At 33.8% G+C, this 24197-nt stretch overlaps 1 protein-coding gene across 1 annotated transcript; it reads left to right on the forward strand.

Annotated features, from left to right (window-relative positions):
• Window positions 1-2178: 2178 nt before the first annotated feature.
• LOC140754379 (adenylyl cyclase X E) lies at window positions 2179-21586 on the forward strand. The gene is made up of 21 exons (XM_073089389.1): window positions 2179-2310; window positions 2769-2951; window positions 3918-4064; window positions 6660-6825; window positions 7751-7953; window positions 9773-9922; window positions 11361-11479; window positions 12667-12811; window positions 14460-14596; window positions 15385-15534; window positions 15947-16091; window positions 16570-16647; window positions 17019-17155; window positions 17529-17699; window positions 17991-18306; window positions 18381-18744; window positions 18826-19004; window positions 19083-19350; window positions 19503-19627; window positions 19808-20194; window positions 21360-21586. Exons 1-21 carry the CDS (start codon window positions 2296-2298, stop codon window positions 21369-21371), a joined length of 3597 nt encoding a protein of 1198 aa, XP_072945490.1. The 5' UTR covers window positions 2179-2295; the 3' UTR covers window positions 21372-21586.
• The last annotated feature ends 2611 nt before the right edge of the window (window positions 21587-24197 follow it).

Below are 24197 nucleotides of genomic sequence, written 5' to 3' on the forward strand. Positions count from 1 at the left end.
GCCACTGATTGATCGTTCCTGAATTCGGTAATCGTTATCACAATCTACTAATACCTACGTCCGACGATTGCCGCTTATCGGTACATTATCGAAAGGACAAAACAACCAGGCTACCTCAGTCAGCCACCACACTCGCTACAACTCGTACCTACGATAGTGTTGTGTTTTGTACCTTACCCCTGAATTATGTACATCTGATAGTGATGGTAAGTGCCTAATCGATTTCATAACATTGATCGTGTTTCCTGATAACATTTCGTAATATTTATCGGCTTCTGATTCCGAGATTGAGTTTCCCCGGAAATTTACTGTGTACACTGTACACTTCCGTGTTATTATTAATTATTTATACGTGTGTTTATGCTTTACAATAGTATGTTTTAGTCAAAAGTATCAACTGTACTGTCCTGTACTGAGAATGATACAATGAATATTGAACAAGTGATTTTTCTCTTAAATGAAAGTGTATTTGAAAGAAAACTTATAACGTAGTTAGTCCCCGATAAAGCATTTGAAATAGATATACAATGATGATAATGTATTTATTGTTATTTTCCTTAAGTAGTTTGAAAACTTGCAAAATATTATTGTTTTGATATGATTATCAAATAGTGATTTTCGACTTATATCAGCCGCTGTTGTATGTAATTTGATGGTAGGTAGGGCAGAAACAGAAATGTCGAAATCAACACGTAAGGCCCCAAACAGGACATTATTTTATCGATGTTGCAAACGAATTTGTAAGTATTGTTATTATAATTATCATTCCGCATTTTTATAACGATGCAAATCTATTTGCTAGTCCGATTATATTAATTAAAATGTTATCGCAGGCGCCTCATTTGGCGCCTAATATTTTCCTAAGCTCTCGATACGACTTTACCTGCATACGAATTCTATTTAGAATAATATTTATGTAAGCCAGCAAACCGAGTATTTGTGTAAGATTAACAAATATAAACAAACAATGATTTTTTAACAGGCGGTTTTGACTGTTACATATAAAATTTTGTACATATAAAATTAATCAATGTATTCCATGGAATTTGATAACAAATAGAATTTGATTCATACCGGATAATACATTCCTTTATTATCTTTGGAATTTAAATGTTTGAGTTTTTTAATAACAATGGAAATATGATGTGTAACGATGACAAAAATATGTTCAGCTATCCAAATAGAATATTTGTATAACTAAACATTATTTTTCTCAATTTCTCTTATAAAATGGCATTTTGATTTTAGTATTTTGACCGTTTAATCTCCTTTGCTGTATAGAGAGTATTTTCCAGGTATTTTTGGGGAAAAAAAATTAAAGATCCTTTAAAGATCTCAGGTAGGAATATCTAATTCTATCTGGGGTTAATTACAGATGTCTATGGGCGGCAGTAGCTAATTACCATCAGATAGACTGCATACTCGTCTGCTACTCCTATATTATAAAAAAAAGAAAAAAAGAACTTAACTTACAGTTGCATCCATTTGCTGAAAGTCGAAGAATCGAAATAACAAACTGTCAGGGAAAGTCCCTATGATAAACGGATTTTATAACGATGACTCAATTATAAGGAGCTAGTCATAACAAAAACAATACTCGTATTTATTATAACTGCTTTCGAGTGTTCTTTATAAATTTCATGCTGATGATTCTATAAATGACATACATTTTGTGCAGATAAGATCCAATCGCATGATCGTAGACGATATTTTTAACGAAATGATTAAGATCTGGTGAAGCTTACTACATAAGCAATTAATCATATGGGGCATGTCAAATTTACACTTAATATACCCACTCACTTATTTATCACAAACATATCTATAACTGTGTGAAAAAGGTTTGATATTAATGAATAACTTTATGATCTATATTAACCGTCGAAGTTTTAAGGAAGCCCGAATGGCTAAATCCAAAATTATAAGGAATATCGAAATGTCGATCAGTCAGAAAATATTCGTTCGAAGAGCCTTATCAAAACCGATGACCACACTAGGATAAAATATCATTACATTGTATATTTTTATTTCAGAATATAAGAAGGAATAAACCAATCCATGCGTGATGGAAATTTTGATATAAAAAAATGTTACAAAAAAACGTATAATAATAAAGATAGTTATTTTACATACATCCTCTTTCTAATTCTAAACGATTTCTTTACAGAATCGTATGAAAATTGACATTATGCTATCATGACTGTAATTTTTGGCATTTTTGACAGGAACAGAGTTAAAATGTAAAGCTTACAGAATCTATCCATTTATTATTGTAATTCCTGCAAACTTTTCTAAATGACAACAATCGAGGTGAGGAAAGTTACTTTCTTCATACATTGTGATATATTTGACCAGATTTTTATTCTCTATGAGGGTACCTTAGCTCATTCTCAAACATCATCAACAAATTCTTGTCCCACTTGTGAGTGCAGGTGCCTTCACGGAAAGAAGAGTTAAAAGATTATGGATAATTCGCCGACATGTATGTTTCAGGTTAATAGAGTGGATACCAAATTAGAATTTCTTACAATTCGTTTTATATTCGACTGCTGGATATAGGGTTGATTGCCATTAATATACTTTCTATACACGAATAGCCCCAGACTGTGTCATGGACACAATGACAAGTCCAGTAACTCCAAAACTTATTATAGAACCGAATATAGCAATAATTTAGTTATTTGCCTTTAAGCTTTATCTAGAATCTTCTGCAAGTCAACATTACCTCTAGGCCACATGGTCAAAATTATGTTTATCTTAATTCACAGGACGAACGCGCTCTATCGCGTACAACTGGTTCCGTGGTGCTGCAAGTTGGGGCCTTGGAGCTGCTTGCACGGTACTCCATGAACTCCAACCGAGCGACCAGCATGCTGTCTTCGTTGCACGAGTTCAGGAGCGCGGAGGTCGAGCAAGCTGGTGGGAAGCAGTGGAACTGGAAGTATTTGAGGGTTTGTAGTTCTAATTAGTGTTATAGTCACATCACATTGATTCTTGTATAGGTCACAAATTTGGTGGTTATTAATAATTTATGTAAGTTTAGAATACTGATTCCATTTTATATTTTTGGAATATTCAGTCTTTCTTTGAGTTATGTTATGTCTTTGAGTTTTTTTTTATTATTATTGTTGATGACGACTATGGAAGAATATATTTTGGAATCCGTTCTGTGCGTTTCAACACTTGTAATTGGGTTGTAGCTGGTTAGATTAGAATGACGCTGATAAATTATGTATTTCTGCTGGGATTGTTCATATATACGTTTTTATGCCCTATAATATTTTGCGAAGTAATATAAAATCGCGTCATTATGGTACCTACTTATGATAGATATATTTTATACAATGATGATGCAGTCGCATTGCGGCAAAGATATGCCGTTTTGATTTCAATGAATGAACGTAATATCTGTTATAATTAAAGACAAAGATTTTGCTAGAAAACGACCAGCCTTGATGTGAATTAAATTATCACTCATCGGATATGAAATTGTCTTACAGTCGGTTTTAGATTTTTCTATTGAATCTTGCGAATGATACAATAATATAGGTACCTTCCGATAACGATGATCCGTGATCCGATATGCCTTTTGTCAATTTTTTTACTAAACTCTTTATACTAAAAGTCCAAACATAGATTTTGTTTGTTATGAATGTATATTTTTCTTATGTATTATTTCAATGGTACGAAAAAGCCACAAGACTACATGGCAGCCGTGTGACAAACGTTACAGATATTTACTTGCAATTTATATGTATTTTAAGAGCTCCGAATAAAATGAGTTATTTCTAAATTAATTCATGATTCATGTAAGATAAGCTTATCGTTATTAAAAAGTGCTTACATTTCAACCGAAATACCCACGACCTTATCTTTTACATCTATAATGTAATCTAATTGATTAAATACATTTACAGGATCAGTTCTATCAAAAAGATCTGGAAGGCCTGTATCGGAAATACGACGACAAGCTGAGGGAAACTCTCATTTATATTTATGTTTCCCTTCTGATCGCGTTCTCAACAATTCACATCACTATTGTTATAGCCAGCACTTACCATGAGGTGAGATTTATACAATATTTTCTTGCTTTGCTGATTATAATAATCTTAAGCGCTTCCGAACGTGAAAGGATTACTAGTAAGATAGGTAAATAGCAACTGATATCGCTCTTTAAGGCATTGAAAAGGCTGGATTGTATTTCAGCTGGTTGAGGAGTACTAACAAACACAGTAAAATCAATATTATTGAATATACGAGTGATTTGAGAATATCACTATAAGTGAAGTTCAGTGACCAAGTTATATTTACGTGCATTATGGTAGGGTCATATACCCTATAATTATGTTATAGTAACGGCTGACTTACATATGAGGCGAACAATTCTCAAGAAAGTCCACAGGAGAGGCAAACATGCCGGTAATCGGCTTCAAGTAAAACCCTTGTTCTATAAGGAGTTGATTACAAATGTTCATACCTATTTTGCATCAGGTTGACTGCATTCTCGTTTGCTTCTACAACTTAATAAAAAGTAAGTAATAGAGAGCATGGAAGCTAGTAGAAGAAATAGAAGCGAGTATGGAAGCCACTTGACAATAAAGGCTTGGCCACACAGAGCGCGTATGGCGCTAGGGCGTTAACGTAATAGTAAATCCTGACGCCGCTGAGTTGTATTGTACTGAGTTATTAGTAAGTGGTCACACAGAGGGCGTACGCGTACGCGCGTACTCGTACGCCCGCGCGTAATTTTTCCGCTTTTACAATGACGCTTGTACGCAAATCTGTAAAAAATACACCACCCGGCGACAAGAACGCCGAGCGCCGCGACAAGCGTACGCGTACGCGCTCTGTGTGACCGCTCAGTAGTAACTCAGTACAACACAAGACGGTCGAGGAGTTTGTGGTCCGCCTCGCACGCTCATTGTATAAGCGGGCGGAGGCCGGACCATACTCCCATTTAAAGGGGTTCGCGCCCCTACACGATCGACCACCTGGGGGCACCCGCTCCCGCGGGAACTCCCTGGACTGGCGACCTCCGACCATCCGTTCGGTAACGACGCATAAGTACCGAATCACCCACTCAACAGTGGGATGATATATCTTTTATATTTATATATTTTTTCATTATTCTATTATGTTTTAAATAACATTATATTATCATGAATAAATATAAAAAATCCGGGTGGTATTTACCACCTGAGAATCTGCCCGAGCAAAGGGGGTATCCTCGAGACCCGAAATTCCATGCCCACCGCCCTTATGTTAACATTGCCTTAACATATGAGAGACCCGGAGGGTATGACGTCCCAGCTGACTGACTGACTGACAATACAACACAACTCGGCGCTAGAGCGCGGCGTAAGGATTTTGTTCTAGCGCTGACGCCTAGCGCGGCGCTAAAATACGTGTTCTGTTTGGCCGGGCCTTAAGGAATATGTTGATAACAGCATTTTTATGAATCATCTACACTAATTATCACTGGAATTGATAAACACTTCTTTAAACGAAAGGAATTAAATAGAAATTTGATATCAGTAAGTAAGAAGTATGCGGTCGGATGTAGGAAACGAGTTATGTTCTAAATTCATGTTATCAAATGTAATAATGTATTTTCTTTGATGTTAGCGACATTATTCATTACAATTATTTTGAAATGTGTTACTACTGTTTATTATTTCGTGAACAAAATAAAGCAGTAATAGCCTAGTGGTAAACTCGGCCTCTCGATCGAGAGGTCCGAGGTTCAAATCCCAGGCACGCACCTCTGATTTTTCAAAATTATGTGCGTATTAGAAATTAATTATCACTTGCTAAACGGTGAAGGAAAGCATCGTGAGGAAACCTGCATACCTGGGAGATTTATATAATAAAAATCTCAAAGGTATGTGAAGTCTACCAATACGCACTTGGCCACAGCGGTGGACTATGGCCTAATCCTTCTCATTATGAGAGGAAACCCGTGCCCAGCAATGGGAAAGTAATGCGTTGATGAGAAACAAAATAATAACGAAGTATTGATAAAATAACGGATTTTAATAACTCTTAATAATAAGCGTAAATAACTTTATCAGTTAATAATAATGAAATCCACGTGACTTTGTAATTAAGGAACCTACTTGGTATGTTTGGAATTTATAGTTTCTATTTAGCAGGAAATTAATTAATTCAGAAGGAGGTACAACAAATTGAAACAATTCGATTTTCGTTATTGTATGTGTAATTCGTAACACACATATAATTATTATCTAAACAAAAATAACGCACATGTGTGTACTTGTCGCACACGGCTGTGCGTGTTGGTAGCCAATTGTATAAGTAGCTTCTCAGGAAAAATTCTGCACATCTCCTGGATTTTTCGTCGTCTCCTATGACAGATAGCCCAACTTAGTCAGAAACAACAACGCATATTATATTAAGTATGTGCTATTTTTAACCGACCTCAGATAGGACATTAATCTTACTCAGATATGAAGGTAAAATATATCTCGGCAGCACTGACACTACGTCAGGCAATCTCTACTGAGATGGAAAGCAAGCTTATGAGTTACAGCTTATGAAAAATAAAGGAATAGTGTTACCAACTTCAGGACACTATATGACGAAATAGTTTATTCCACGATATATCTATGATATACCTATATAAAATGATTTGTTTTCAGGAAATACAATGGACATCTACCTACTTGTCAATGGGGATGTACGTTCTGAGGATAGCTGTCCCAGCCCTGTCTCTCTGGAAATGTTTCTACGAACCCTTGAAGAAACGATGGTTCTGGATACCGATACTAGCCAGCTTTATCATAACTGCAGACCTTGTACTAACTGGTATGTGAAAATAAAATTGCCATCATTTATGTATATAGTTTACTTTTAAACTTTCGAAACTTCTTTTGGGCTATTTTTTCCGTGTTTACGACTCCGCGCTTTTGTATGTCTGCCTGTTTTTAGTTTATATTACAAACAATTAACCCAGTGTGGCTAGGAATTTTTATTTTACTCTTTTTTCTTTTAATATCTGATATTACATTATAATAATTATAAGAGTATTATTTATCTATAAAATTATCTTGTCATTCCGATTCAAAGGTATTAATCATATAAGTTTATTGTACGGTAAGTAGAAGGATTAATGATATAACGTATTGTCGTATAAAAAATATACTTTTATACATATAAAACATAAGTAAATTAAAAACTTTAAGTTTAAAAAAGATAACCTATGTCACTTCCATAATTAAGACGTAAAAACACCCCCATAATATATATAAAACCCGTCTAGCTGTATGGCTGTATTCCGCTAAAGAATGACACGTCAAACATAATGCGATCTAAAAACATTGCCCTACACAGTCGGATAAAAAATTATCAAAGTCTCATATAGATTTTTTTCTATTTTATTTTCCTTTAAATTTAAAAATATTCAATTTGGAGTAAAACAAATATCATACCTAGTACAAAATTATTTGATATGGGTAATACTAATAAATATACTACACATATGATACCATTTGTTTGACATTTTCGTCAGTCGGTCCGTTCTGATTAAATAAAATCGTTTCTTGACGTTCAGGATTCTCTGCGTCGTAGGTGCCATGGACACAGATAACGGACGAATACATGAACACCCAGACCCACAACAGAAATATAAAGTCATGATTTAGATATCCGTCTTGCTGGTGATGCAGAGGGTTCCAGGGACCTGGAACCCTCTGCGTGTCAAACCTTGGAATAACAACTTGTTACTTTTCAGACATTGCAGTAGCGATCTACAGCTCAACCGAGGGCATGTCGCTGCGACCAGCTTACGCCACGATGGCGCTCTTGTCCACGTACATTTTCCTGCCGATGAGAAACAACTTCCTGGCGATCATTCTGGGCGTTATTGTCAGTTTGGTTTATATTTTTGTGTTCGCCTTCGTCACTTACATTGACGACCCCCAAATCGAAGTAGTGGTAAGTGAAGTAAGTGAAAATAATTCACTTAGGCAGTTCTAAGAGTAACACCGCGGAGGTAACACCACCGTATCTATTTTTAGCGTGAAGTTCTCAACTTTCGGTGAAGGGAATGGATGTAAATTTTCATGCGAGGTCTACTCTAGTCTGTCATATTCTTACGTAATCAGCTTCATTTACTATAGGAAGTTGGCTTTAGATATACATGGCCACTTAAGTAGCAAATTTGCGTTCACCTTATTTAAAATAGTCACTGCATGATGCATCTGTGCGTGCATGATTGAAGTCAAGTAGAAATATTTAAGTATTTGTAAATATATGGATGCAATTATTTTGATTTTATATTATGCATTTTTTAATCTTTAAATGCACCCTGTATATGACTTCGATAAAAAACACGTGTCATCGAACAAGAAATACGCGCGTCCATGTATAATTATCCTCATTAATTACATCAACTAAATACGGATATTATAAATATAGCTATATTTGTATACAACGCTAATCAGAATCAAAGTTTAATCCAAGAATCCAAATCGTTTAAACCGATTACTATCAATCATAAATGACATATGGAAACAATGAAAGTAATTATGAGATAAGGCAATAAAGCACACTTATATGATAGCACCTTTTCTTTGTATAATTCTGTGCGGGTACTGCCCGAGCATATCACCTAAACCTAAAGCACAGTGACCAATCATAATAAAAGAAGAAAAGACAAAGAGTTTACTTCAATCAGAACATTTACCATAAATCTTTTAAAAACCATCATAGTTCAGGAAAATTTTATTTCAATACTGCATCAACATTTTTTTTTTTCGTAGCACGAGCTCCTCAAAACAGTTAAATATTCCGTCATACGCAGTTGAACAAACTTAAACCCTTATTATTTTTTTGCGTTTATCCATTGTAACCAACCAACTAACCAACTGAAAAAACCAACTGAAATTGTCATATTTTGCTTAAAATGTAAAATTTCTTGCAAAAATAGAAAAAATAATTTCGTCCGACATAATACAAAACTGATTACTGTAATATTACAAAAATAGTCTTACTTTAACAAGGTCGTGTTACGAAATTTCAATGTATGATTAAAATAATATTGTTTTAAGAGATCGTAATAACCCCCTGATATTACGTGCATGCTGCAGTAAGTTTGAACTTTTACCACGACCGTTAGCATTCAGGACGAAATGTTGATAATGGATTATGATTCGCTGGCCTTTAAATAAAACATCATATTTTGGAAAAAAACTATATTATTATATATTTTATTCTCACCAGCTAATTATTATTATATTATTATATATGACATGAAATGTATATTTGAACGACTTACGTAAGGGGCGACCGTATTAGGACTCAGAAGTGCCATCTATAATCGGCTTCAAGTAGAACTTCTGTTCTGTATGAATAGTTAGTTCTATATGTATACAAGCTGACCCGGCAAACGTTGTGTTGCCATATAAATAAAAAAACGTTAAGGATGAACAACCCTTATCACTTAGGGGTATGAAAAATAGATAGTAGCCGTAATTTGGTGAAAATCGGTGAAGGCGTTTCGGAGGAGTACGACAACTAACATTGTGACACGAGAATTGTATATATAAGATATTGTTAGTCACAGATGGCCATCAGCAAGAACTACTTAACATCAGTTGGACAGCTTGCTCCATCAATCTTTCAAAAATATATTTGTTCCATTTTACAATACTCTCCATTATACGTCGCTTACGCCCTTTTCACAATCTTACTACACAGCTTTATCACTTATCATTTACCTAATAAATAAAGAAAATAGAAAATATTATTGCAGGTGGCGTCTGACGTCATTTACCTAATCGGCGTAAATCTTATGGGCATATATTTTAGACTGATGAACGAAATAGTTACGCGGAGATCGTTTCTGGACAGAAGAGCTTGCGTCGAAAGTACATTGAGGCTGAAGTTTGTGAAGGATCAAGAGGTAAGACGATGTATTTTTATAAAAGCTTGAACTAGTAAAGGAGTAGCTTAACAGCAATTAGAGCTCTTGAGCGTCTGCACTCGTGCATTCGATATTAACAAACATGTAGTCGATAACTTCAATTTCATGTAGTTATGTGCGGTAGTTCACAAAGTCGATAACTCGGTTGGTGGTAATAACTAAGTTGCAAAGCCTCAAAAAATGAATATGTCTTTCTAAACCAAATGGATCGGTGCAGTTTTATACTTCTGTTATAACGCGGTCATTGATATTGCAATAGTGTTGTGTATGTTTAAGCAACCGAAGGGTGGTAGAGCTATTATGTTTCGACAGATAACATACCCGCGCCATAACCATTTCTAGTTCTAGTTCATTATTATGACTGAGTTACAAAAAATATAATGACTAATTAGTTCTCAAGAGTGGCAACAGTACACTTACCATGAGTTTTTACGTTTTGACAAATATGACTGTTTTGGTATTTGTTTACGTATTTGCCCATACACATTCCAATTAGCGTTAAAATAGTTATTTTAATTTTGTTATACATTGTTTACGTGTCATAAAGTAAAAAATAATGAATGGTGGTACGGAAACCTCCATGTTCGAGTTCGACTCGTACTTGGCGATTATTCTTAATTTGACATTTATTTTTTAAATGACATTTAGAATAATGTAGAGTAAGTTTTTGTGTTAATAAAGTTATTATTATTATAATAAAACAATCATACTATCAATGAAATTCGTGAATTAGATATAGCGGCTCAAAATTCAGCAATTAATTTAGAATGTAATCATGACAATGCTATTTTTATGATTCGTGATAGTAAACGCTAATACAGTGATAATATATTGGTGTGGAATTTATTAGAATATAATATAATATTATTAAGCTTTCTTAATCAGATTTGCGGATTCGAATCGCGCATATCAAATATTTCGAAGTCTTAACATAAGAAACTAATTATCACATGCTTTAGGGGCTTTGGCCAAAACGGCGAGTTGGACTAACACACTCTACATCTGTACCCTTACCATGAGTTTTCAAAACATCCCACAATTTTACGTTACATTTACTTAATCCAATATTCTGTTCCGTTAGCTTCAGTAGACTGAGTAAACGTAGAGCAGTCTTTCTGTCTGCCTCATATGTTCGCAAAAAAGAGAGACAAAACATAAAGCGCCATTTTGTCAATTTAGCCATTTTATGTTACGTTACTGACACTACAGTTCTGATACAGTCCGCTAGGGACGTTGATTGGAAATTGTATGGGCAAATACGTAAACAAATACCAAAACAGTCATATTTGTCTAAACGTAAAAACTCATGCTAAGGGTACTGTAACAACATTATGACCGTAAAAAGTTTCCTTTTGAGGGGCGGAACCCTAAAAAAACATATATGTTTAAATACTTAGGTAATAATCATTATTTTTAGGAACGTCTTATGTTGAGTATACTTCCCGAGCACATCGTCTCCAGGGTCAGACAAGACATTCGAGCTATGTTTCTAGACATCCAAACACATAGTCACAGCCACGATATCAAGTCTTTCAAGTGAGTGTATTATCTTATATATAAAATTCTCGCGTCACAATGTTAGTTACCGTACTCCTCCGAAACGGCTTTACCGATTTTCACCAAATTTTATATGCATATTCAGTTGGTATGAGAATTGGTTACTCTCTATTTCCCATACCCCTAAGTCTTAAGGGTTTTTCACCCTTAACATTTTTTTATTTATATAGCAACACAACGTTTGCCGTGTCAGCTAGTATCATATAATTTCCTATTAGTCCTATTGATATTATAAGTGCCTGAGTTCCTCTATTTCAAAGATATCATTCCATTACGTGAAAACGGTTGAATTGATTTGCATAGAATTTTGTTCACATATAAATCGTGTCTTGGATTTACTATTATATTTTGAGGAAAGTCACAATTTTTATTAAAGACTAGCTGACCCGGCAAACTTTGTACCGCAATCCATTTATGAAATATATTTCATATAAAATATAGCCTATGTTACTCGTAGATAATGTAGCTTTCGTATGGTGAAAGAATTTTTAAAATCGGTCCAGTACTTTTTGAGCCTATTCATTACCACCAAACAAACAAACAAAGTTTTACTCTTTATAATATTAGTGTAGACAAGGGGGAGGAGAGGGCCAAATCTTAGCTGTAGTAATCTTCGTAGCATTTGAGATTGAAGTCAGCATAAGCCGTAAAAAAAGCTTTAATTATAAGGAGCAATTTTGACTTTACTATTAAAGAGGTTAATGATATTAGATATTATGTATATGTATTATAATGATATAGTTAAAGTCATTAATCTTGATACGCGGATTATATTTATCGGACTCAGGACTTCTCAATAAACTGTGATTATTGAAACAATTTCTAGATATAATACAAGATTAAATATTATTAATGATTTCTTAATTTACATATGTAATAGATTAAAAATTTGTAAACTTTAATTATTTATAATTTTCTCTTATTTTCATAAAATCTGTCATAGTGACCAACTATCACGAATTAAAATTTAAAATAATGAACTTAAAAAATATTATAAGTGGTATCTACTGCCGGCCATAGTCACCACCGGTCTCAGGTCCTTCAATCCTATTTGAGATCAATTACAGATATTCGTAGGTAGCAATGACCACTTAAGTTCTGTATATGTGTTTCGTTAACAGTCTTCAGGTTTCATAAAAGATGTTATATTAATATTTCTATTTCAGTCAACTGTATGTGGAGGAGCATGAAAACGTGAGCATCTTATACGCTGATGTGGTGAACTATACGAAGATATCCACGACCCTTTCTCCCATGCGGATGGTGGAGCTACTCAATGAGCTTTTTGGCAGGTTCGACGAGGCCTCTGAAGTAAGTTTTTACAAATTTCACCGACTATATACCGCTGATGTTGCATAGGTATGTTCGTCTTACAAACAAATTTTAAATAAATTGTAATTTCTTTTAAAAAGTGTTCTTAAAGGTAAAGGTCTATTTAAGGCCTAAATGGCTCTCACTCTAAGAGCATGGGCTAAGGGCAACTACAAAACTTAAACTAAACTAAACTTTTGAAAATAATCATAAATTACGATTTTTAATGAACAATGTTTTTATGGAAATCGCGACTAAACTCGGATATTTTTACATAATAAAAAGAGAGATATGTGTATAGAAATTAAAGAATTCATTTAACATGGTAAATTCGCTTAATTACAGTACTGCAGAAAAAACAGTGTTCTAAGTGTAAAAAAAATAAAACATCGTTCTTTTGCATACAGAGTTAAGAATTACCATACACTGTTACTTAAATCGATCGCAAAATTAATGGACATTTACTTACAATGAAATTAAATGTTAAAATGTCTTTTAACGAGATCGTATTTAAAATAAAACCATCCGAGCAATTTTGAGTTTACGTCGAAATTTTATCCCAAAAGCATTTTCTAAAAGTTTTTCCTGCACGTAGGAAAATTGCCTTGTTTTTTAATACCGTACGAATCATGTCAAGTACCTTATACATGTACTTGACATACATACACTGAATGAGTTAATATGAACTATGAATTCATGTTATTCCGAAATCATAAAATGTGAAGTGATCATTATTATTGAGTTCTTATCATTATGTTATGCTTTGATGAAACCGATTTATTAGAGCAAGTTAACGGAAACTAATAAAAATGAATTCTTTGATCCCTACCTGCATTATAACCCAGTGAATAATTAGCTACATTAGCTAAATCATAATTTAGCATTTTTAAATTATTCGTAAATTTTAATGATTTATGACAATAATGACATGGCGTTTGTTTTAAATGTATATTTCTTTGAATAAAATAATATACTAAAAACAATTTGATGCGAAGCAATAAATAGCTTATTCGATTTTCAAATTAAATTAATAATCAACGTTATAATTATATTTTAATTACTAGCAGAACAAAAATAACATTTCGTAGGGGATTAGAAATCAAGAAAATTCAATTACTTTTGTGCAATATTTATACGAATTCATGAACAACAGCATTTTAAAAAACAAGACGGTTATTTTTTGACTTTCTCTCTATAACAGTAATTAGTAGTCATTAGTGTTCGTTATTGTTAAATCTATTCAAATAATATTATGATAGTATTATTTTAATTAATTATTTTGTGTTATTTTCGTGAAGTGTTATTTTAATAATAATAAGTTCTCATTTACATAGTGTTTGGCTGGTACAATTTTAAGAATTAATATAAAAAAGAAAAAGAAAGCTTTTGAAGTTTGAGTTGTATTTTGCGCGGGAATAATAAAAGTGGTAGATTGGTCGAAGAAATAGTTTTATCCTTTCAATATAAAGAAAAAACTTGATCATTTAAGACGAATCCGACGCCTCACAAACATACGCTTAAAAATATTACCGATGCGGAGATCTGAAAAAAAAACTAAACATGTGAAGGCAAATATAATAATACCTAGTTGAAAGTTTCAAGTGACTTTACTTCCTGTTAACAAAGGGCCCGATTACTTTCTTATCAGGAACACGATGTACTAAGGATAAAGTTCTTAGGCGACTGTTACTACTGCGTCAGCGGCGTGCCCAAGCCAACAGTGCAACATGCGAAGAACTGCGTTGATTTGGGACTGGAGATGATTCATATAATTAAGGATGTCAGGTTTGTAAATAGTTCTTCACTTTACTTGGCTGGGTAATACGAGGATTTACTGAAAGAAACCACATTTTTATGATGTAGGAGTAGCAGACGAGCATGCAGTCCACTTGATAGTAAGTGACTACTGCCTACCCCATAAAGGATTAAATATAACCTGAGATTGGCCACAGATGCGCTGCTACTCCTGAGGACTAATTTGAAACGCGTCGGAAAAGTATGTCCTCCTTACCACACCAAAAACAGAACTCAGCACACAACGTTGCTGAGTTCTGTTTTGAAGGCAGAAATAGCTGTGACGGTAGTGCTGCCGGAGTCGAGCCACAGAGGGTACTACCGCCTTCAAACACATTTCACATACACAATGACTCTCCAAATACCTGAGATAAAATGATCTGCGCTTAAAAATATAATTTTAAAATTAGATTACTTATGTCGCTTCATATGAGTTCCTGGCGCTCCTGGCCAGATCATGAGTTTGATATGCGTTTCGTGTGCATATAAACACATATAAGTTGAAAGAGATAAACTTTACCTAATATTTTATTAGAAAATATTCATAAAAGTAAATAACAAACATCAATAAAATTATTGTAAGTGAATAAGACCTAAAATCTACCCAATAAAAATATTTTATCAAGTTAAGAGATAATAACTTAGCTCAATCAAGGAATATCTTTTTTCACACTTATTGTGGAAATAATATTTTAAAAGAATCCATTTAATTTAATTAAATGTGTGTAATTAATTATTTTTTGCTGTGAATAAAATGTATCTTTCTTCCTTATTTTCAGAGATAAACGATCGTTAAACATAGATATGAGAATCGGAGTGCATTCGGGCAAAATACTCAGCGGGCTCATAGGTATTCGCAAATGGCAATTTGATATTTGGTCCAAAGACGTTACAATTGCAAATAAGATGGAATCCACCGGAAAAGCTGGGTAAGTACCTAAATTTAATGATATTTTATAATATGAACGTAGCAAACAAGCATGCAGTCCACCTGATAGGAATTGGCTACTGCCGCCCATGGCCATCTTTAATTATCCCTACATAAGACTAGATTTATACCTGAGATCTAGTGAGTCACAGAGGCGCCGCTTTCCTTGAGGACTAAGCTGCAATACTTCGGAAAAGTATATGTGCCTTACCTCACCCTTCAAACCAAAAACACATCAGCGCTTAACGCTGCTGTTATAAGGCAGAAATAGGTGTGGCGGTGGTGCGGCTGGAGTCGAAATACAGAGGTTCTACCACCTTCAACAGTTTTGTAAAAAGACATTAATATAATTAATTTACAAATGCTATAAGTACTAAAATCTTTTTATAGGTAATAATCTCTTTTGCTTTTAGAAAAGTGCACATCACTAAACAAACACTTGAACTGATACTTGATTGCGCGAGAGAGTACATAATAGAACCTAACTTTGAATCTCAAAATGATCCATTTATTATGAAAAACAAACTAGAGACATTTCTAATATCAAGACCACCCAGGGTAAGTAAGTAATAATTGAAAATTCGAAGTTGAACATGATTATGAATATTGTTTCTATTTGTAACTTATCTCGGGTTTGATTCTCAGTCAAGCAAAAAACTATATTTTAAATAGACTTAGATTTGGTTTACACGTTGCTATACATGTCTTAAATAATAATAATAATTCTTCAGAAAAAACATTCTAAAAGATATACGAGATGCCTTACAGTCTACAGAATACAACCTAATTGAATTTATCTGGGATGATTTGCTACTCCCTAACAATAAACTGGAATACCTAATGTGCTAATTTGGAATAATGCAATCCAATTACAATCGATTCAGGAGAAACTTTACCACGTTTAAATTTATTCTATCTATCTATTTGCAACTATTTCGTTACAATAATTATCATATATAGCTGCTAGTACACAATTTAAATTATGAAAACAAATATGTTTTAAAATTGGTTTTGTAAGTAGTTACAAATTTTCCAGACGGTGACAGAATACAAGCCATATCGACGAGCATCAGTTGGATTTAACAAAATCATAAACACTCGCCCCCGTAATAAAGTAAGTAAACATGCAATAGTTTAGCGTAATAATAATATCATATTCATAAAAGACACTTTGGAAGGTTGCCTTTGTGGTTGGACTCCGGCAACACCACCGCCACACCTATTTCTGCCTAAAACAGCAGTGTTAAGCTGCTGTGTTCAGGTTTGAAGGGTGTGGTAAGGAAGACATACTTATCCGAGGCGTTCCAGCTTAGTCCTCAGGGGTAGGCGTATGTGGCCGACCTTAGCTATGAATATCTAATCCTATCTGGGGTTTATTACAGATGTCCATGGGCGGCAGTAGCCACTTACCATCAGGTGGACTGCATGCTCATCTGCTACTCCTATATTATAAAAAAAATACTATATTATCTGTACTTCTAGTAGCGATCGGAACAGAGAAGTTCTTCCAACTTGCGCAGAACTACGTCGTTTATGGACGAGAATCTGGTGGAGTATCAGCAAATGCTGAAAGCGGCAGACGCACAGATGGCGAAGGAAATCGAAGATATGACCAATGGCAAGTAAGTACAAAATGAGCAGGCAAATATCATGTGTCTTATGTTGCTATGTCGAATAAAAGTTGTTGCAAATAAATTTTGATTAATATTAGTATATCAATATACGTACTTACAGTGGAATCATTCATTAGCTTGATTCTATCTTTGATATCTACTTTTACTTTTTAAGCGAAATGTTTATAGATTGACGCCTATTATTTATCAATATTTCCAATGTTTTTCTACAAAAGATCGTCATTTTATTGTGTTGTAAATTCTACTTTATAAAAGATGTACTCAAATAAAGTTACGAATTTATTCCAACCAGAATATAATATTATTTCTGTGATAACAAATTACTTAAGTTTTTCGCCAATAGAAACTGTTTTATTTTCAGAGAATATTTCAAAAAAGAATCAAAACTGAATAGATTTACCTTAATGTACAAGAATTTTCCTATGGAGAAAACATTTCTTATGCTAGCAGATCCTCTGTTTAAATATTACATAACTTGCTGTCTTATTATTTCACTGCTCATATTTATAATAAATGGATTAACTACTAATTGGTGAGTATTATTATAAAATTGTTCCGTATATGATGCAACACTACATTTACTTATAATTAAGGTAACTAACAACGACCTTTCACACTTAAATATGCTAAATAGGTACTTAATTAGATAATAATTATAATTTATTTCAATAAGAGTAGATTTGAGTGTTTAATTTACATAATCTTTTTATTTATGAAATAATCAACTTTTATAAAATGATCCATTGTAATCCAATATTCAATGATATACTGTTATACAGTAAATTTGATATTAAAATGTTTTAAGTAACCATATTGTTTTCAGGCTTAGTGGTTTTCAGTGGTACATATGGGTATTCTTTGGCCTGTTGATACTGGGACTAGTATTAATGCAGCCTTTCACCTGGTTTCAATTCTTTTGGACCAAGTATAAAGGCATTGATGAGCCAAGGAATCAATTCCTCAGATCGATTTACGACATATCAGTGGACATAATAAAATCGGCGAAAATAAGAACTATTTTGTACCTTCTTATAAGTTTGGCATTAGCTATTACTTCAGTACTCAACGTGGTGTCATGCACAGAAATTGATGAAGATCCATCTACAGAAACCGTTCTGTCGAACTGTGTTTCTTCGTGGGTAATCACGTTTTCACCTTTTCGTTCTTTTAAGATACAATTTACTGAACTAACAAGTTGTTCTTTGCTTTATAGCACGTAACGCAATGTTGGAGCCTTGCCTTGCTATTGAACTTTCTCTTCAGCAGAGTATTTTTCATTTTTAAATGGATCGTTGCGGGAGGCATGACTTTTTTTTACCTCTGGGTTGTATGGGAAATCAAATCTCCGCTGTTTGCTATCGACCTCACCTGGAATATTGGATTGGATCCTCGAGTGTCCCATACACTGTCAGTGGTATTCATAACTATAACTCTTTATTGGATCGATAGAACTACGGAATACAGGAATAGATTGGATCACTTGTGGCAAATACAACTCATTGAAGAGCAGCAAGAGGCAGAGACTATGCTAAAAGTAAATAATATGCTTTTGGAAAATATTTTGCCGGCCCATGTCGGTAAGAAAAATATATGGTTTATATTTCTTAGAAAAATGTGCAAATTTAGCAGTGTATGTTACATTTTTTTTATAATTTCAGTACAGGTATACCTCGATTTAAATATATCAATAGACGAATTGTATTATGAAAAATACGACAATGTAGCGGTCATGTTTGCGTCTCTGACAGATTACAAGCTGGGAGTCGAGAACGACGCGGACTTGAGCGATAAAGTCGTTTTGAGGATCTTGGACGAAGTTATTTCAGATTTTGATAGGGTATACATTTTTATTTATAATTAATATTTATGTTCTTTATATTTTATCAGAAAATTATTACACATATTTAATTTTCAGCTTTTACTGACTGGGGCATCTGTGTACAAGGTGGAAAAAATAAAAATGGCCGGTTGGACCTACATGGCAGCGTGTGGACTAGACCCAAATAGACGTGACTCATTTGATTCGTCATCGTATAGTTCTATACTGGACAGGAAGCAAAATACACCGTACAATAGAGCTATAGTTGTCACGATGGTTGAATTTGCAGCAGCTATGATGATGCAACTACAGAATTTCAACCGAGGATCATTTCAAAGCTTCGAAGGCCTCAACCTTCGAATAGGTGAATATTTATTGCTATGTATTTTGCATATTTATTAAAAACTTCCTGTGTTCATTTTTTCTCAAAATCCGTATTTTTTAATGAAGTTGCAGTATTGTGCAATAAAGTTGAAATTTGCGTATGGTAATAAAATAGTAAAAATTTGCTTATAGGTATATCAAACGGAGAAGTTGCAGCTGGAGTAGTTGGTTCTCTGAAGCCACTCTATGATATTTGGGGCAATGCAGTTAATATGGCGTCTCGGATGGATTCGACGGGAGAAACGGGTAGAATACAAGTAAGAAAATATGTTCTTCTTAAACCTGATTTCCTTCTGAGGGTACAATTTTAGTTAGTGAAGTTAAAGATCAAGGAAACTAAAAATTCTACTTACGACAGTTGTCATCTGTAGCTGTTTCAAAAATTAGTTATTATTTAGAGGAAAAAACAATTCATTTAGTTCTTAAATGTATTCCAGGTCACAGAAAACACTGCTATCATCTTAGACGAGAGCGATATCCTGACCACATATCGCGGAGAAACTTTCGTTAAAGGCGCAGGTTACATAAAAACGTACTTTGTGCCACTAGACGATCATTTCAATTTGATCAGAAAGAAAGATAGTTCGAATTACTACAGAATGCACGATAGACGCCACTTTTTCCAGTCCAGAAACATTATTCTCAGCGATTCTTCTTTCGAGTCCGATATAGGATCGCGGAATAGCTTGGAAGCACCTCGAGGCTTTGGTGTAGAAGAATTCATCATAGAATATGACCAAAACGAAACCGATGACGCTATTGAATTACAAGAGTGTAGTACTCGATCTAATCAAAAAACACAGGCTGAAGCACCAAGATCTAGTGTTAGTACATTATCCTCAGAAACAGAAGTGATAGAGACACATTGTTAGTGCACGTAAAAATATATGTAGTATCAAAAGACTTTTGACTCTAATGGCACTGATACAGGTACAGCATCTTTGCCGAGGGGTTAAATTTGATTCCTGCAGGTTTTGTTTCTTGACTGTGTTCATGTGTTTGCATTCAATCATTATTAAGTAAATATGAAATAAATTTCATAAAAAGCGTGTAAATATAGAGGACATTTTGGGTAGGATATAATATGACGTAGGTACTATTTTTTTGACATATACGTCATATCATAAGTTTTCATCACTGATCATAGTAGTCGGATAGTTTCGAATGTATTATTAAGTAAATATATTTAGTGAAGTGATATAAATTTAGTTTATAAGTTGAAACCACTCATTGTTAGTATGTCGTAGTTAGTATGTAGTCAATGTCGTTGTAGATTAAAACTGTAAATATTTATATATAATTTAATGTTTATTAACGTTAATAATGTGTGTCTACGTGAAGGTAAAACTGACAATGACCATGAACAAACAAATAATTGCTATTTAAGTGTTATTTTTATAGAGATTGAGGTTAGAGACGAGTATGCAGTCCACTCGATGGTAAACGGTCACTGTCGCTTAACTCCACAACAACCGTACAAATGCGTTGCCAGTCCAAATGTCCAATGCCAGTCCAAAGAGATAAGGTGGTCGCCTAATAACCCTTTGTGGTTCGACTCCGGCGACACCACCGCCATACCTATTTCTGCCTCATAACAGCAGTGTTGAGCGCTGCTGTGTTCCGTTTTGAAGGGTGTAATAAGGGAGAGATACTTTTCCGAGGCGTTCCAGCTTAGTCCTCAGGGGTAGCGGCGCATCTGTGGTCGACCTCAGGTAGGAATACCTAATCTTATCTGTAGGCAGTAGCCGCTTACCATCAGGTGGACTGCATGCTCGTCTGCTACTCCTATATTATAAAAAAGTAGGTAAGCTGGCATCCACACCCTTCCACCGAAACGCAAGAACTGCTTCACGCTAAAAATAAGTGTGGCCATGGGATCTCCCTGATCGAAGCATACCGTTTCTATAACATTTCAAAGTTTTTAAGAACTTCGATTATTTCCCATTTATTTATACGTGTTCTTATTTTTTCCTTTTCATGTTACAACAGAAGTCAAAATAAAGTCAACATTCAAAGCCATGCACACGGTTAAAATGTTATCAAAGAATTTCACGATATAGAAGATAATTTCTTATAATCGGTTATTTTACATGGTTTGTAATCACTCTGTATTTATAAGTGTGGAATATTTTTATATTTATTTAATCTACTTTTAATATTCTCAGTACAATGATATTGTTTTATTATCATGATGAAATTGTTAATAAACATATTTTGGTAAATTATGTGTATGCTTTTGAAGCTGAAGAACCCAAAATTATTCATTATGATCAACCCGATCCTGAATTTTCCTTTAAATGTTCAATTGAAGCTCATTGAAAATCCTTATTAAGTATAAACACATTACTTTAAATAAACACATTTATTTTAAGTTTAATTTTTAACGACATACCCTTACATCAATAAAACCTTAATCCATAGACTTTTACTTCTAAAACCTTAATCGTCCAGATATTTGAATTCAAACATAGAACAATTGCTTTTTTATTTATCACGAAATAATTTATCCTTTCTTAAACGCCATTTATTTAGTTATTATTTGAAGCAAAATTAGTTTAAGCGTCAATATAAAACAAAATTTTACCATGGGCGCAACCACCTATAGCATATAAAGTTTCCAGGTGGTTGTCAAGTGTAATCGTTTTGCATTCGTTGAGTTTATCTACATAGGCTTCTTGTGTTTCGTTCTTTGCTGTAAATTTGCTCATATTTTCTATGATCATGTGTCCAGTTTCGTCACTGTAACCGCAGTTGAGGCAGACACAGTGGAAGAACTTTTTGGTGGGTTCATCGTCGGCTAGCGGCCAATCAATGATTTTCTTCAATACAGCTGCAGGAACCCCAGTTTCCTTCTCACATATCGCCACTTATTGCCGCAACTTTTGTACAGCTTCTGCATTTATATGTGCAAGTAACTAAAAAATGAAATCACACAATTTTATAATTAGGTATTTTATACGAAACAAGGAACTAATGAACATTTGACGCATCTTGTAAATGCTAAAATGGTCTTTGTTCAAAAAATACCAATCAACAGATTGAATAAAATCGATTAATATGTATTCCTCATCATGAGTTTTTTAAGAAAAGGTTTCCATGAATCGACTGCGGTAACTTCAAGCACCCTACATTTACGTCTAAAGACGGCAGCATTTACTCTTAGGTGAAATAGTATCACATCTGCAACATACACTTTTACAGTCTTAAGGTCATCATCGTCATCAATCCATTACTGTCCCACTGCTGGGCACATGAACTTACTTTGAAAAATCAGAGATGCTTGCCTGGGATTTGAACCTCGGACTCTTTGATTATGTGGCCGAGTTTCTTATCCACTGCTTTAGTCTTAAGGTCACTACGCATAATATTATTACAATGAAATACTTTTATTAGCGGACAATAGAAATTTTTGTGTCTATCCGGTAACACGAATTGTGACACTGGACAATGTTACTATGACTATTACTGACATGAAAATATATTATAAGCACTATGAAGAAATTATTTTTTTCTGTCGATCTTACCTTATCCTGGGTACTAAGTCCAATGCACATGATGGCGCACAGTAATGTGATAATAGTAAAAGACGTCATTATTGTAAAGTTTATACGAGTCGAATGTAGATGCGTCGAGCGATGTTTTAAGTGAAGATTTGGGAAATGCATGTCGCTTATATACAAAAATGCTTCTTAATTCTTGAGATATGCTTGTCTCATAAATTATACTAAATTATTTAAAACTACAAATATATAGGTGTATTAAAAGTGTAATTACCTAACTGAGATGGATAATTTTGAAACTGCGTGCATATAATTAGACATATATAGAATGAAATTTACGGTTAATGCCAAGTAAAAAACATATAATGTATCGTGTAATTATATTCAATATTCCTTTCATTCTAATACAAAGTTTATTGATTTGCTTGTACGTATAATACAGACATCATTTACATTGTTATTCTAGTTTTACGTATGTTTTACGGTTTTAGGAGATATACAGTTTAGGTTTGAAGATTTGTATTATATCATATTTCTGTAACCTCAAGTAAGTTCAAAATCTTTTCAGAAGTCCATGGGCGGTAGTAGCCACTTACTATTACCATATTAAATAATGGACTACATGCTAGTCTGCTCTTGTATTATAAAAAAAATATTCTGGTAAAATAAGAAAGATCGTTTCCAATTTCGATGGGCTTAGTAAATAATAAATAATATTATTTGAAAATCATTATAATTTATTTAATGAAATAAATACTGATATTCGCTTGAATTTTTATTCCTGGGCATTTGTGTGGCTATATCATTAAAGAATGAGATAAAACTCCTCCGAATGTTCCAGAATAGTTATTACGAGCTAAGGAGATAAAATTAATGGCGAACAGTTAAGACCATTTTAAGTCTTTAATATAAAGATAATTTTAGCATATAGCGTTTTTGTGAACAGATTATACCTAAGTGGATAAATATAGATATAACGGATTAATCCACACGTAAACAGATTTCGATTAGTATTTTTATATTGATAGGATAAGGTTTCGGGAGCTACTTTAGACAGGGATGTCCTCAATCAAATTTAGGTATAAAAACTTAATCCGTTAAAATGTTATAATTTTTGGTCGTTAGCGTACAAAAATCAGATGACGCAATTTTAGTTTTTGGATGTCAAAGGGAAGAGTTGTGCGAATTTACATCGACATAGTGGGGTTTGAACTCTTGACCCTCGGTCACCATCTCGAAAAAGGGGTGCAAATCGATTTTTACGTTCTATCAGGCAAACAATTCGTCGCACTGTTTTTAATAACAGTTATCTCAAATTAATTATCTG

The sequence above is a fragment of the Epargyreus clarus genome, unplaced genomic scaffold, assembly GCF_041222505.1.
Source record: "Epargyreus clarus isolate Ecla_fem2 unplaced genomic scaffold, WU_Ecla_fem_2.2 ptg000003l, whole genome shotgun sequence".
Classification (NCBI taxonomy): Eukaryota; Metazoa; Arthropoda; class Insecta; order Lepidoptera; family Hesperiidae; genus Epargyreus; species Epargyreus clarus.